General features: G+C 45.0%; 1 protein-coding gene across 1 annotated transcript; it reads left to right on the top strand.

The window, feature by feature from the left end:
* Positions 1 to 3,955: 3,955 nt before the first annotated feature.
* On the top strand, positions 3,956 to 15,530 carry LOC122321351 (uncharacterized). The gene is made up of 3 exons (XM_043211196.1): positions 3,956 to 4,307; positions 4,563 to 7,939; positions 15,339 to 15,530. Exons 1-3 carry the CDS (start codon positions 3,956 to 3,958, stop codon positions 15,528 to 15,530), a joined length of 3,921 nt encoding a protein of 1,306 aa, XP_043067131.1.
* Positions 15,531 to 16,601: the final 1,071 nt, after the last annotated feature.

The following is a 16,601-nucleotide window of genomic DNA, read 5'->3' as shown; positions in this document are numbered from 1 at the left end:
CTACCAGTGCCAGTCCAAGGGCAAAGAGTGACGAATCCGTTAATACAACCCCCGATCCTTCACAGAGGCAGACTCGCTCCGTTGCAAAAATGGCTCCAAGTGCGGTCGAAGTAGCGTTGAAAAAGTTCATCGCCACAACAGATCGAATTAGCCAATTTGAGGCTAACATAAATACTCCGGGCGCCCCAGAAACCAAAATAGGCTCCCAATACATGTGCGAAGTCCATTGGGACCAAATTCGGGCACTATAGGAGAAGGTGGAGAAGAGCTATGAGAGCTGCTCCGATTTGCTAGCCGTGTCCGACGACAATGCGGCCGCCTCGACAGTGCTGGAAGCGAAGTACAGCTACTGTTACTCCGTCTATTTGAGATGTATTGCCCAGCTTCGGGAGAAAATTGCTTCCCAATCCACTCAGGCTCGCGTCAATGTCCACACGCCCGCGCCTTCAGGCTGCCGGTTACCTCCGGTGGATACCGAGGTCTTCGCGGGTGATTATCTTCGGTGGCCCACCTTCAGAGACAAGTTTACGGCCATTTACATCCAAAACTCGCGGCTCACCCCGGTAGAGAGGTTGTTCCACTTACTGTCCAAAACAAGTGGTGACGCCCACGCCATTGTTTCTAAGGCTCCGCTTACCCATGAGGGGTTTGTCGCCACATGGCAAAGCCTCACAAACCGCTTTGAGAACCGGCGGCTATTGCTCAACAGCCAGTTGAAGATCCTTTTCAACATCCAGGCTATTTCTCAAGAGTCCGGGGTCGCGCTGAAAGAGCTGCAAGCTACCATTCAGAGTTGTCTGACAGCCCTAGAAATGTCCTCCGTTAATGTTGAAGCTTGGGACTGTCTCCTTGTATTTATGATTTCGTCAAAGCTCCCCAAGGTCACACTTTCTATGTGGGAGCAATCCGTACATAATAAGGCCGAGATTCCAACATGGAAGGAATTAGATAACTTCCTGACAGAGCGCCATCGCCCTCTGGAGGCCATCGACGACGTCAGGCCTAGTGGCTCCGTGCAATTTCCGCCAAGGTCGGGACTTCCTACTGCCCCTGCTCGGAGGCTCACTTCATACGAGACTCGAGTGGTTCCGGGCCAAAAGGGCTGCGATCTCTGTTCGAGGGAGGACCACCCCATTCGCTTATGTCCGCGTTTCCTAGAAATGGATGTAAATGGGCGCTCTGACTACATAAGGAGGAAGCAGTTATGTTTAAACTGTTTTGCCCGAGGGCACCAGCAGCGAGACTGCACGAGCGCCCATACCTGCTCCACATGCCACAGCAGACACCACACCCTCTTGCACCGCGGCAATCCATTCGCAACCGCTCCAAGTCCGCCTACGCAGCTTACCGCTCCAAGTCCGCCTACGTCAACAAACGGCCCCGAGGATCAGTCGAATGTGCAGGTGTGTTTCGCTTCCGGGTCAGGAGCCGTCCTACTGGGCACGGCCCTTATCAACGTGTGCCATTTGGGGTGCACCGTCCAGGCACGAGCACTGATAGACTCAGGGTCCGAAGCGACCTTCATAACGGAACGACTGTTCAACCTCGTCAAACCACCCTTCAAGACGATTCAAGCCCAAGTTTCCGGCCTTAATCAGACCATTTCCGCGCCGTCTAGACCCGGGCTACAATTATCGACTGCGGCTTACGTTCTTCCGCAGTTGGCAGGAAATCTGCCATCATATCCGATTTCGCGAGATCTTCTCAAGGGGCTGCCCGACATTCCCCTGGCGGACCCCAACTTCTTTGAGAGCTCCCAAGTCGATGTGTTATTAGGAGCTGACATTCTTCCGTCCATTCTCCTCGGTAATCCCAAGGCTAACATCTGCGGGTCGCTTCTCGGTCAGGAGACCATTTTTGGATGGGTGCTGACAGGCCCATTGTCTCCAGCTAACCCCCGCAGCGTGTCTGTTTCTTCCGCACGAATTGCCCGCAGCCTCGGTGACTCACTGGTTCAGGGTTTCGATTCAGGATGCGAGCGCAATTCTGTCTCGGCTCCTTCTTCGATTTACACATCGCATCACGCTGCACGGTGGCAATCAGCTGATGATCCGACTGATCCGGGCCAAATTCTGGATTCCAAGGTCATATTCAGCACGATGTCGCCACGCCCACGCAACGCCCAGTCACTGGAAAGCAGATGTACTCGAGGTACACAATCCTACCGATGCCGAGTCTGAAATGGGATCCATCCATTGAAGAAGTGTCGGCGCTTCCTACGCCTTAGTGCAGAGGAGCGGCTCCGAGCGGTTCTCGTGAACCGCTATTGCTCGAGCTGCCTGGCCCACGTGCACTCCGACGGATCCTGTCGGCGTGGGGACGGCTGTAAGACGTGTGGTCAGGATCACCACACGCTGCTGCACCCCGTGACCAAGGAGCACCGGTCACCGCCCGCGGGAGACAGTACACGGGGTGTCTCGCTCTCTCGTCGGCCGTCATCCGCCAACTCCCGGCGCGGTTCGGGTGCTTCTCGCCCTGCGTCCGCCATTTTCCGGCATTCCCAAACCGATCCACGACCGCCGACTTCCCGGCACTCTTCGATAACTCCTCGGCATTCTTCGGCTCGTCCGCCCTCGTCATCCGCGCCTAGGCAATTGTCCGCCTCTCCTCGAGGGCCCTCGCAGGACGCGCCCACCCTATCGTCGCTGCTGAACCGGAACAGCGACAACCATGGGACCCGGATCTTCGACACGGGGGCCTTCATCGACCCGTGTACGCCCTCTAGCTGCAGTGACTTATAGCTAGCGACGAGGGATCTGTTGCAACCCGAGCGATTGCAAGGGGGGGAGGATGTTTACGTGAGGGGCCGTTGTGCCGCATCTTTAGGAGCGCACCCGCGCTGAAGAGTGCACCAGCACTGAAGAGCGCACCCGCGCTGAAGAGCGCACCCGCGCTGAAGAGCGCATCCGCGCTCGCCCCTCTTTGCGCTCTCGCTCCTTCAACGGCCGTCGTCGATCGTATTTTTTCTACTTACTTTTGCCTTGTTTCTTTTCTAAGTTAAGTTTGTTTTCGATGTAAACAGCCCAATGAAGCTGACCGCGTTATATCCTCTGGAAGATGCCCCCGACTTTTTATTCAACATTTCTACTCCTGGAATCTTTTGCGGCAGCCACGCCCCCCTACAAACAATTATAAAACCAGATTCTCAAGCAGACTAGTTAGGGATTTAAAAGACGAAACTGATCAGGAAAATGCAATTATAACAGAGCATAGAAGAGCACATGGAAATAGCAATGAAAACAAACAACAATTACTAAACAAAGTGTAAACTTAAGGAAAGTAATTTCTTCAGATGAGGGCTAAAATAACAAAAATTCTAAAAGAATGCCAAATTTGTAAAGAACAGAAATACGAAAGACACCCCAACAAACCAGAGTTCCAAAAAAATCTAATTATTCACGTCGATTTTTACCTTACTTGCAAACAAGTTGTTTTGACTGCAATAGATAAATTTTCAAAATTTGCACAAGCCAGGATAGTCAAATCTCGAGCAACCCAGGACATAAAAGAACCTTTAAAAGAATTATTTATCAATTTTGGTATCCCAGAAATGGTAGTCATAGATAATGAGAAAGCACTTGGTTCGGCACCCGTAATGCGGATGCTACAAGATCAATTAAATAATGAAGTAAAGCACCCCCATATAACAGCTCAGCAAACGGCAAAATCGAACGCTTCCATTCCGCACTGTCCGAAATTATTCGTTGCCAAAAAGCAGACAAAGTACACGCATCGTTAAGAGATCTTATAGACAGATCAGTTGTCAAATATTAGTAACACACAGATATTAGGAGATGAAGAGGTAAATGAAGTTATAAAAACTTTCGATCAAGACCAGTGGAGGTGACCAGTTTTTAAGGTGGAGGAGTTAACACAAAACAAATTCGCAACCGAAGTTGGCCACGCGCATCCGGCATTGCAGCAGTAAGCAAAAGTGCAAGGGCAATTTCCCGAAATGACGACGCGCGATCGCTGGAATGCTACTCGACGGTGTGGCTTGTGCTGGAGATGTTTCCAGAGCCACAAGGTGGAAAGATGCGGCATCCCCAATCCTTGCGGAATAGATGGATGCCTAGAACGCCATCATCCCCTGTTGCATCGCGGCAGCACGGCTCCCGTCCAAGCCAGGTGCCATGCACACCGACAAGAAGGTGTGGAAATGCTGTTCAGGGTATTGCCAGTGACTTTGTATGGAAATGGTAGGCAAGTCAACACGTATGCCTTCATCGACGACGGGTCATCTCTAACCTTGATCGACGCCCCATTGCTAGAAGACCTTGGAGTGAAGGGACAACCGCAGCCTCTATGTATGCAGTGGACTGCCGGCATGCACCGGTATGAGGACAGCTCGGTCAGACTCGACTTAAGGATCTCCGGCATTGGCCAAACGAAGCAATATGATCTTCGCGACGTTCACTCGGTCCAGTCTCTTGATCTCCCGTCACAGTCGTTGGATATAACCCACCTGAAAGCACAACACACACACCTTTGACATCTACCACTGTCCGGATACGACTCAGCACAGCCCAGGCTCCTGATAGGTCTCAATAATTGCAAACTAGGGCGCGTGCTTCGCACCAAGGAAGGCACAACAGAAGAACCGATCGCTGAGAAGACCCGCCTGGGGTGGACGATTAAAGGAAGAAGCTCCAACAGTGTGGGTGATGACATAACCCCAAACTACCACGTGTTTCACATATGTGCATGTGAAGCTGACGAGAACAAGGAGATCTTGCGCCTGCTTGAGCAGTGCATGTGGTCGGACGGCGGCCCTAGACCAGAGATGAATAGCAAGAGCGTATCCAATGATGACCAGTTGGCTATACAGCAGCTGGAGAAGAACACGAGGCGTATAAATGGCCGATTTGAAACAGGTCTGCTTTGGAGGTATAAAGATGACAAGCTGCCGGATAGTTTACCTACAGCCCTAAAGCGTGCACGATGCCTGTACCAGAAACTGACTCGAGAGCCGGAGCTTGCGAAGGGAATTCGCCGACAGCTAGATGAGTACGTGATGAAAGGATATGCACGGCCCATTACGTCGGAAGAAGCTGAGGAAAAGCCATATTGGTATCTACCTATCTTTCCCGTGCTAAACGTGAACAAGCCAGGAAAGCTTCGCATAGTCTGGGATGCGGCTGCAAAGACGGAAGGGATCTCGCTGAACACAATGCTGCTGAAGGGACCTGACCAACTAGCGCAGTTGGTACCAATACTTCACAGGTTTAGAGAGAAACGTATTGCTATCGGCGGCGATATCGCCGAGATGTTTCATCATGTCAGGATACACACAGAAGATCAGAGATACCAACGCTTTGTATTTATAGACCCAAACACACAACGGAGAGAGAACTACGCCATGCAGGTAATGACGTTTGGGGCTAGTTGCTCCCCCAGCTGTGCCCAGTACGTGAAGAACAGAAACGCGGAGTCGTTCAAGAAGGAATACCCACGCGCTGTGAAGTGCATATTGGAGAATCACTATGTAGACGACATGCTGGACAGCGTCGACACGGAGGAAGAAGCTATAAGCCTCGCGCGTCAGGTCCACTACATTCATCTTCAGGGCGGATTCCTCATTCGAAACTGGGTATCGAATTCCAAAGAAGTATTAAGCGCACTCGGCGAAGGAGCACCCACGCTAGTGAGACTGGACGAAACAACGGATGGACAGACCGAGAAGGTGCTGGGAATGTGGTGGGACACGAAAGAAGATCTCATCCGCTACCGTGTATCCCCACGATATAGCCATAAAGAACTTCTCCAAGGAAGGCAACGACCCACCAAACGAGAGTTTCTCAGTGTGTTGATGTCTATATATGATCCTTTAGGGCTCATATCCTTCTACGTGATGTATGCGAGAATAATATTTCAGGAAATATGGCGAAGTGGATGTACCTGGGATGACCCCATACCTGAGGCAGAATGGATTAAATGGAAGCGATGGCTTCGGTATATCCCGGACGTTGAGAAAATGACCATCCCAAGATGCCACATGAAGGAGTCGCTGATGGATTCAGAAGTGGAGATGCACACCTTCGTGGACGCAAGCGAGAATGGATTTGCCGCCGTGAGTTATATACGATTTCAAAATGAGGCAGGTATCCACTGCAGTCTACTGGGCAGCAAAACCAAGGTAGCCCCTCTAAGACCGACATCCATACCAAGGCTTGAACTCATGGGAGCAGTGCTTGGAGCGAGGTTGGCTCAAACTCTGGAGCTTTTACTTGGCGCGAAGCTGAGCACACGGACTTTCTGGACCGACTCGAGGACCGTGCTGAGTTGGCTGCGATCGGACCAGAGGAAGTACAAACAATTTGTAGCATTCCGTGTGATCGAGATTCTAGACGGTACTAGCGTCAAGGACTGGCGCTGGGTACCTTCCTCCGAGAACGTGGCGGACGACGCCACTAAGTGGAACAAAGGACCTGATTTCAACCGAGAAAGTCGATGGTTAAACGGGCCGAGATTTCTTTGGCAAGAGAGGCAATTTTGGCCGCTGACAGAGGCGGAAGAAGGAGACGAGTCAGGAATGGAACTGAAGGCGCAATTCATCGGCGTATGTGACGGATTCACAGACGTAGGCCGCGCGACCCTCATAGACTATGAGCGGTTCTCAATCTGGACCCGTCTGCTATGGAGTACCGCAAGAACGGTATGGTGTATGAGGCGATGGAAGGCCAAGGCTCTACAACGATCGGACATCGAAAATCAGCCATCACAAGAAGATACCAGGGTCGCGGAGAGTCTTCTGTGGTCGTACGCTCAGGCGGAGTACTACCAGACGGAGATACGGTTAATCTTACAGGGAAAACCATTGAAGAAGAATAACCTACTATACAAGCTGGGACCGTATATGGATTCCGATGGCGTATTAAACCGCGTCGTACTCCCCTGCAGCAGCCACATTACGCAGCTCATCATAAAGGAATTTCACCGAAGATTTCTGCACGCTAACCACGAGACGATGGTCAACGAACTACGACAAAGATTTTGGATACCAAAGCTGAGATCCACCCTTGCTCGGATACGACGCTCCTGCCAGCAATGCAAGAACCGACAGGCGGCCCCCAAACCACCGCGCATGGCGGAACTTCCCTATCCAAGAGTAGCGGCCTTTCATAGACCTTTCAGCTACACGGGTGTGGACTACTTTGGGCCTCTGATGGTGCGGGTCAGACGCAGTTCGGAGAAAAGATACGGCGTGCTCTTCACCTGCCTCTCTACAAGGGCAATACATCTAGAGGTAGCGTATTCATTAACAACTGACTCTTGTATTCTAGCGGTGCGCAGTTTTATGGCCCGACGAGGGTGCCCAGTGGAACTCTGGAGCGACAACGGCACAAATTTTCAAGGAGCCTGCACGGAGTTGCGTAGGGCGTTCGAAGATGTGGACAAGGATCTACTCTCTCGCGAGTTCACTGGACCCCAGATGACATGGAAGTTCATTCCACCCGCATCTCCCCACATGGGTGGGGCATGGGAGCGCTTGGTGCGTTCCGTGAAGACGGCGTTGGAATCTATCCTCCTTGACAAACGACCATCGGATGAGTTGCTGAGAGCCGCTCTAATGGAGGCGGAGGCGATCGTCAACTCGCGACCCCTAACATACATCCCATTGGAAGATGAGAACGAAGAATCACTGACACCGAATCATTTCCTGCTTGGAAGCTCAACTGGAAGAGGACCGACGATGGAGCCCCTACCCGAAGGAGTGCAGCTCAAGAAGAGCTGGATGGAATCACAACAACTGGCGGACTCGTTCTGGAGGCGATGGCTTCAAGAGTACCTGCCAGTGATCACTAGGCGGACCAAGTGGTGCGAAAAGGCTAAGCCTCTTGTAGAAGGGGATATCGTGTATGTGTGCGATCCCGGACAGCCGCGTAGCCAGTGGCCGAAAGGAAGAATCCTGAAGGTGAACCTTAGCTCGGACGGTCAAGTGAGGAGCGCCGCGGTGAGGACCCAATCTGGCGTTTATACAAGACCCGCGACGAAGCTGGCAGTTCTATCTATCGAGAGTAGTTTGGTAGATCCCTGGCGGAATATACAAGTGGGGAGTGTTACGATAGATAGCAAAACTGCTCCCGCGGCGGAGTTGCAGAACCGATAGTTTAAGCGGGTGTTAAATCTCTGTTAACTCAGCCGGTAACCATGTGCCTAAGCTTTCTTTTCTATTTGACACACGAGGGAAGCGGACGAAAAGTGAGGACATATTAATATTTAAGTTTGATTATGAATTGTACAACCTTTAATTTACTAGGAATTTAAAGTGCTGCTATCGCAGAGTGGTTACCGACTGTACCACTGTTAGCCCTTGTTGCCCCGTTATAAATGAAGTAAACAATAAACAATTATCAACAATTATCTACACGGGCGTCTTTACTCGGGCGGCGCTAAACAAATTCGAATTCCCGCAACATACTTATGTTGCATACATACATGTATGTTTAACTTATATTCTTAATCAGGATCACCTCCTGAGTTGATATGAGTATGTCCGTCTGTCTGTTTCTACGTAAACTAGTCTCTCAGTTTTAAAGCTATCGACTTAAAACTTTCGACTTGAGCTCACACCCTTCTTTCCTTTGCACGCAGTATATAAGTCAGAACGGCCGGGATCGGCCGACTATATTCTATAGCTGCCATATAACTGATTGATCGGAAAGGGTATAACTTTGGTGTTTTTAAAGTTAAAGAGTTCGGACTTTGTGTGAATGATATTGTTGGGCAAAATAATACGACTTACCAAATGTCATAAGGATCGGCCGACTTTTTCTTATAGCTGCCATATAACTGAAAGATCGGAAATAGTATTCGGTAAAAATACCAACTTTGCTAGAAAGAATTTCAAACATTTTATTATATATTTTATTCCAATAAATTGGTTTTATTCTGCTATTCCCATAAGGTTCGGCCAACTATATTTGATGCTTGCGATATACAGGGTGGGCCAATTAAAAATCAGCTTTTGAAATGGCTATAAAATAAAAACGCGTCAATTATTTTTCAATTCTGATTTTTTATTGTAAAGCTTAATTCTTCCGGTTTAATGAAGGAACACAACATCATTCATGTGGCTGCCGCGGCTGGCGTGGCAGTAGCCGATGCGATTAGACCAATTTTTGAGGACGTTCTCGAGCGTGTGGGGCTGTATCTGGCCAATAACTTCGCCGATTTCGGCTTTCAGGTCCTCAATTGTTTGTGGATTCTTGGAATAACATTTATCCTTAACGGCACCCCAGAGATAATAGTCCAATGGCGTCAAATCGTAGCTACGAGGCAACCAAGCGACCACGGCGCGCCGGCTAACAACGCGTTTGCCGAACTTGTCGCTCAGAAGATCGAATATAGCATTGCTTGTGTGGCACGGTGCGCCATTCTGTTGTCTTCCACGTCCATTTGGTCGATAATAGGCAGGCCCGTATCCAGAAATTTGTTTCGGGGGGGGGCTCAAGGACAAAAATCAATAAAAAATGTGGACTTATTCGAATAAATTCAGAAAAAGGCAAACCACTTATCAATCTTTAATCAGTCCGTGACGTTTGATCTTTTATTATTTATTGTGCTGGAAAAAGGTACAGTACGAAGTATAAGGTTACAATTAAGTTACTAATGTTAAAATATATTGAAGCATTATTTATGTTTCACATAAAACAGCTAAATGTGAATACAGTATGTATTTTCCTTTAGAACATACACCTTAAATAAGTAACTTCCTTAATTTTTTCTTCGCTAAACGGTCGAGAACTTCCTCCGGATCAACAACAGTATCCCAGTGAATTGACATCATCGCGAGTGCACTTAGTCTGTCGTGGCCCATCACACTACGAGGTAGAGTTTTTATCCTCTTCATTGTTGAAAACGTTCTTTCGACGCTAGCCGTTGTGACTGGAAGAGTAGCCATGTTCCATCAGAAAAAATGTTCCATCACAACACTCCAACAGTCTCAAAATTTCGGTTGATGGGTCAATTGATGAAATTTTGGTACACCATAACTTGTACTCAGCTTGAACTGCGGACAATGGCATTTCGTCTTGAAAGTATGGACCTAATTCTTCCAGTTCATCAATTTTTTTCTTGCAAGCATATCCTGGCAGTAGCAGTTAAAAACTGGATAAAATATCTTCGTTCTTGATGAATCTGTCCGTCAAATTTTGTATCAAAGTATCGATGCAAGGAATGAATGTGTTGACTCTGAAATACTCTTCATTCGATGTCGTTTGCGGATTCGCACGAGATTTTTGTCGTGACGTAACTCTGGGAGCTTGAATTTCAATGTCGAAAAGATCTGCAAACAATTTTGATGCTACTTGAAAAATGTCTCTGAAAGTGTCGTTAGCTGTTTCCCGCATTTGTCGGAGTGAACTCAATACTTCATTTGTATACTGTACAGCGGAAACTAAATCTGATGATTTATTTTGGAGGAAAATCGACAGTGGAAGGGTCAAACTGAACAGTTTTTCGCAAACAACAAGGCTGACTAAAAATTCACTTTTTTGACTTGCTGCGTGAAGAGTTGATGCCGTTGAAGAAATAGTATACGTTTTTTGAGCGATTTCTTCTAAAGCTTTAACAATGCATTCAAGAAGTTCCAAAAACACAATAATACTGTCATGCCTTTCGATAATGCAATTATAACAGAGCATAGAAGAGCACATGGAAATAGCAATTAAAACAAACAACAATTACTAAACAAAGTGTAAACTTAAGGAAAGTAATTTCTTCAGATGAGGGCTAAAATAATAAAAATTCTAAAAGAATGCCAAATTTGTAAAGAACAGAAATACGAAAGACACCCCAACAAACCAGAGTTCCAAAAAAAATCAAATTATTCGCGTCGATTTTTACCTTACTTGCAAACAAGTTGTTTTGACTGCAATAGATAAATTTTAAAAATTTGCACAAGCCAGGATAGTCAAATCTCGAGCAACCCAGGACATAAAAGAACCTTTAAAAGAATTATTTATCAATTTTGGTATCCCAGAAATGGTAATCATAGATAATGAGAAAGCACTTGGTTCGGCACCCGTAATGCTGATGCTACAAGATCAATGAAATATTGAAGTAAAGCACCCCCATATAACAGCTCAGCAAACGGCAAAATCGAACGCTTCCATTCCACACTGTCCGAAATTATTCGTTGCCAAAAAGCAGACAAAGTACACGCATCGTTAAGAGATCTTATAGACAGATCAGTTGTCAAATATTAGTAACACACAGATATTAGGAGATGAAGAGGTAAATGAAGTTATAAAAACTTTAGATCAAGACCAGTGGAGATGACCAGTTTTTAAGGTGGAGGAGTTAACACAAAACGAATTCGCAACCGAAGTTGGCCACGCGCATCCGGCATTGCAGCAGCAAGCAAAAGTGCAAGGGCAATTTCCCGGCTTCGGTCAATAGCTCCCAAGAGGTGCTGACTGCAGCGTCTGATCCACTTCCCGCTGCAGCGAAGACAACGGCAAAGCTCCGACGTTGGCAGAGGCAGCGACTAAGCTATTGGATGTACAAATTTCAATTTTTGTAAAAATAATTTAGTTCCAATTTTTGTACTAATGAATACGGACCAAGTGTCCAACAAAATTATATTTTTTTAAAAATAATAAACCCAAGTGTTTAACTTATATTCTTAATCAGGATCACCTCCTGAGTTGATATGAGTATGTCCGTCTGTCTGTTTCTACGCAAACTAGTCTCTCAGTTTTAAAGCTATCGACTTGAGCTCACACCCTTCTTTCCTTTGCACGCAGTATATAAGTCAGAACGGCCGGGATCGGCCGACTATATTCTATAGCTGCCATATAACTGATTGATCGGAAAGGGTATAACTTTGTTGTTTTTAAAGTTAAAGAGTTCGGACTTTGTGTGAATGATATTGTTGGCAAAATAATACGACTTACCAAATGTCATAAGGATCGGCCGACTTTTTCTTATAGCTGCCATATAACTGAAAGATCGGAAATAGTATTCGGTAAAAATACCAACTTTGCTAGAAAGAATTTCAAACATTTTATTATATATTTTATTCCAATAAATTGGTTTTATTCTGCTATTCCCATAAGGTTCGGCCAACTATATTTGATGCTTGCGATATACAGGGTGGGCCAATTAAAAATCAGCTTTTGAAATGGCTATAAAATAAAAACGCGTCAATTATTTTTCAATTCTGATTTTTTATTGTAAAGCTTAATTCTTCCGGTTTAATGAAGGAACACAACATCATTCATGTGGCTGCCGCGGCTGGCGTGGCAGTAGCCGATGCGATTAGACCAATTTTTGAGGACGTCCTCGAGCGTGTGGGGCTGTATCTGGCCAATAACTTCGCCGATTTCGGCTTTCAGGTCCTCAATTGTTTGTGGATTCTTGGAATAACATTTATCCTTAACGGCACCCCAGAGATAATAGTCCAATGGCGTCAAATCGTAGCTACGAGGCAACCAAGCGACCACGGCGCGCCGGCTAACAACGCGTTTGCCGAACTTGTCGCTCAGAAGATCGAATATAGCATTGCTTGTGTGGCACGGTGCGCCATTCTGTTGTCTTCCACGTCCATTTGGTCGATAATAGGCAGGCCCGTATCCAGAAATTTGTTTCGGGGGGGGGCTCAAGGACAAAAATCAATAAAAAATGTGGACTTATTCGAATAAATTCAGAAAAAGGCAAACCACTTATCAATCTTTAATCAGTCCGTGACGTTTGATCTTTTATTATTTATTGTGCTGGAAAAAGGTACAGTACGAAGTATAAGGTTACAATTAAGTTACTAATGTTAAAATATATTGAAGCATTATTTATGTTTCACATAAAACAGCTAAATGTGAATACAGTATGTATTTTCCTTCAGAACATACACCTTAAATAAGTAACTTCCTTAATTTTTTCTTCGCTAAACGGTCGAGAACTTCCTCCGGATCAACAACAGTATCCCAGTGAATTGACATCATCGCGAGTGCACTTAGTCTGTCGTGGCCCATCACACTACGAGGTAGAGTTTTTATCCTCTTCATTGTTGAAAACGTTCTTTCGACGCTAGCCGTTGTGACTGGAAGAGTAGCCATGTTCCATCAGAAAAAATGTTCCATCACAATACTCCAACAGTCTCAAAATTTCGGTTGATGGGTCAATTGATGAAATTTTGGTACACCATAACTTGTACTCAGCTTGAACTGCGGACAATGGCATTTCGTCTTGAAAGTATGGACCTAATTCTTCCAGTTCATCAATTTTTTTCTTGCAAGCATATCCTGGCAGTAACAGTTGAAAACTGGATAAAATATCTTCGTTCTTGATGAATCTGTCCGTCAAATTTTGTATCAAAGTATCGATGCAAGGAATGAATGTGTTGACTCTGAAATACTCTTCATTCGATGTCGTTTGCGGATTCGCACGAGATTTTTGTCGTGACGTAACTCTGGGAGCTTGAATTTCAATGTCGAAAAGATCTGCAAACAATTTTGATGCTACTTGAAAAATGTCTCTGAAAGTGTCGTTAGCTGTTTCCCGCATTTGTCGGAGTGAACTCAATACTTCATTTGTATACTGTACAGCGGAAACTAAATCTGATGATTTATTTTGGAGGAAAATCGACAGTGGAAGGGTCAAACTGAACAGTTTTTCGCAAACAACAAGGCTGACTAAAAATTCACTTTTTTGACTTGCTGCGTGAAGAGTTGATGCCGTTGAAGAAATAGTATACGTTTTTTGAGCGATTTCTTCTAAAGCTTTAACAATGCATTCAAGAAGTTCCAAAAACACAATAATACTGTCATGCCTTTCGATAATGCAATTATAACAGAGCATAGAAGAGCACATGGAAATAGCAATGAAAACAAACAACAATTACTAAACAAAGTGTAAACTTAAGGAAAGTAATTTCTTCAGATGAGGGCTAAAATAATAAAAATTCTAAAAGAATGCCAAATTTGTAAAGAACAGAAATACGAAAGACACCCCAACAAACCAGAGTTCCAAAAAAATCAAATTATTCGCGTCGATTTTTACCTTACTTGCAAACAAGTTGTTTTGACTGCAATAGATAAATTTTAAAAATTTGCACAAGCCAGGATAGTCAAATCTCGAGCAACCCAGGACATAAAAGAACCTTTAAAAGAATTATTTATCAATTTTGGTATCCCAGAAATGGTAATCATAGATAATGAGAAAGCACTTGGTTCGGCACCCGTAATGCTGATGCTACAAGATCAATGAAATATTGAAGTAAAGCACCCCCATATAACAGCTCAGCAAACGGCAAAATCGAACGCTTCCATTCCACACTGTCCGAAATTATTCGTTGCCAAAAAGCAGACAAAGTACACGCATCGTTAAGAGATCTTATAGACAGATCAGTTGTCAAATATTAGTAACACACAGATATTAGGAGATGAAGAGGTAAATGAAGTTATAAAAACTTTAGATCAAGACCAGTGGAGATGACCAGTTTTTAAGGTGGAGGAGTTAACACAAAACGAATTCGCAACCGAAGTTGGCCACGCGCATCCGGCATTGCAGCAGCAAGCAAAAGTGCAAGGGCAATTTCCCGGCTTCGGTCAATAGCTCCCAAGAGGTGCTGACTGCAGCGTCTGATCCACTTCCCGCTGCAGCGAAGACAACGGCAAAGCTCCGACGTTGGCAGAGGCAGCGACTAAGCTATTGGATGTACAAATTTCAATTTTTGTAAAAATAATTTAGTTCCAATTTTTGTACTAATGAATACGGACCAAGTGTCCAACAAAATTATATTTTTTTAAAAATAATAAACCCAAGTGTTTAACTTATATTCTTAATCAGGATCACCTCCTGAGTTGATATGAGTATGTCCGTCTGTCTGTTTCTACGCAAACTAGTCTCTCAGTTTTAAAGCTATCGACTTGAGCTCACACCCTTCTTTCCTTTGCACGCAGTATATAAGTCAGAACGGCCGGGATCGGCCGACTATATTCTATAGCTGCCATATAACTGATTGATCGGAAAGGGTATAACTTTGTTGTTTTTAAAGTTAAAGAGTTCGGACTTTGTGTGAATGATATTGTTGGCAAAATAATACGACTTACCAAATGTCATAAGGATCGGCCGACTTTTTCTTATAGCTGCCATATAACTGAAAGATCGGAAATAGTATTCGGTAAAAATACCAACTTTGCTAGAAAGAATTTCAAACATTTTATTATATATTTTATTCCAATAAATTGGTTTTATTCTGCTATTCCCATAAGGTTCGGCCAACTATATTTGATGCTTGCGATATACAGGGTGGGCCAATTAAAAATCAGCTTTTGAAATGGCTATAAAATAAAAACGCGTCAATTATTTTTCAATTCTGATTTTTTATTGTAAAGCTTAATTCTTCCGGTTTAATGAAGGAACACAACATCATTCATGTGGCTGCCGCGGCTGGCGTGGCAGTAGCCGATGCGATTAGACCAATTTTTGAGGACGTTCTCGAGCGTGTGGGGCTGTATCTGGCCAATAACTTCGCCGATTTCGGCTTTCAGGTCCTCAATTGCTTGTGGATTTGTGGATCGGAATAACATTTATCCTTAACGGCACCCCAGAGATAATAGTCCAATGGCGTCAAATCGTAGCTACGAGGCAACCAAGCGACCACGGCGCACCGGCTAACAACGCGTTTGCCGAACTTGTCGCGCAGAAGATCGAATATAGCATTGCTTGTGTGGCACGGTGCGCCATTCTGTTGTCTTCCACGTCCATTTGGTCGATAAGAGGCAGGCCCGTATCCAGAAATTTGTTTCGGGGGGGGGCTCAAGGACAAAAATCAATAAAAAATGTGGACTTATTCGAATAAATTCAGAAAAAGGCAAACCACTTATCAATCTTTAATCAGTCCGTGACGTTTGATCTTTTATTATTTATTGTGCTGGAAAAAGGTACAGTACGAAGTATAAGGTTACAATTAAGTTACTAATGTTAAAAATATATTGAAGCATTATTTATGTTTCACATAAAACAGCTAAATGTGAATACAGTATGTATTTTCCTTCAGAACATACACCTTAAATAAGTAACTTCCTTAATTTTTTCTTCGCTAAACGGTCGAGAACTTCCTCCGGATCAACAACAGTATCCCAGTGAATTGACATCATGGCGAGTGCACTTAGTCTGTCGTGGCCCATCACACTACGAGGTAGAGTTTTTATCCTCTTCATTGTTGAAAACGTTCTTTCGACGCTAGCCGTTGTGACTGGAAGAGTAGCCATGTTCCATCAGAAAAAATGTTCCATCACAACACTCCAACAGTCTCAAAATTTCGGTTGATGGGTCAATTGATGAAATTTTGGTACACCATAACTTGTACTCAGCTTGAACTGCGGACAATGGCATTTCGTCTTGAAAGTATGGACCTAATTCTTCCAGTTCATCAATTTTTTTCTTGCAAGCATATCCTGGCAGTAACAGTTGAAAACTGGATAAAATATCTTCGTTCTTGATGAATCTGTCCGTCAAATTTTGTATCAAAGTATCGATGCAAGGAATGAATGTGGTGACTCTGAAATACTCTTCATTCGATGTCGTTTGCGGATTCGCACGAGATTTTTGTCGTGACGTAACTCTGGGAGCTTGAATTTCAATGTCGAAAAGAT

Source organism: Drosophila bipectinata, chromosome XR (genome assembly GCF_030179905.1).
Source record: "Drosophila bipectinata strain 14024-0381.07 chromosome XR, DbipHiC1v2, whole genome shotgun sequence".
NCBI classification, from domain to species: domain Eukaryota; kingdom Metazoa; phylum Arthropoda; class Insecta; order Diptera; family Drosophilidae; genus Drosophila; species Drosophila bipectinata.
Note: the sequence above shows the minus strand (reverse complement) of the source record. Positions and strands in the feature narration are given on the sequence as shown.

What these genes read in the sequence shown, in the direction of transcription:
- LOC122321351 (XM_043211196.1), top strand. Translation starts at nt 3,956, where the DNA reads ATGACGACGCGCGATCGCTGGAATGCTACTCGACGGTGTGGCTTGTGC. An exon ending in GGGACAACCGCAGCCTCTAT is followed by an intron (nt 4,308 to 4,562) that starts GTATGCAGTGGA and finishes ATTGCAAACTAG; the next exon opens with GGCGCGTGCTTCGCACCAAG. An exon ending in ACCTTAGCTCGGACGGTCAA is followed by an intron (nt 7,940 to 15,338) that starts GTGAGGAGCGCC and finishes TTTATTGTAAAG; the next exon opens with CTTAATTCTTCCGGTTTAAT.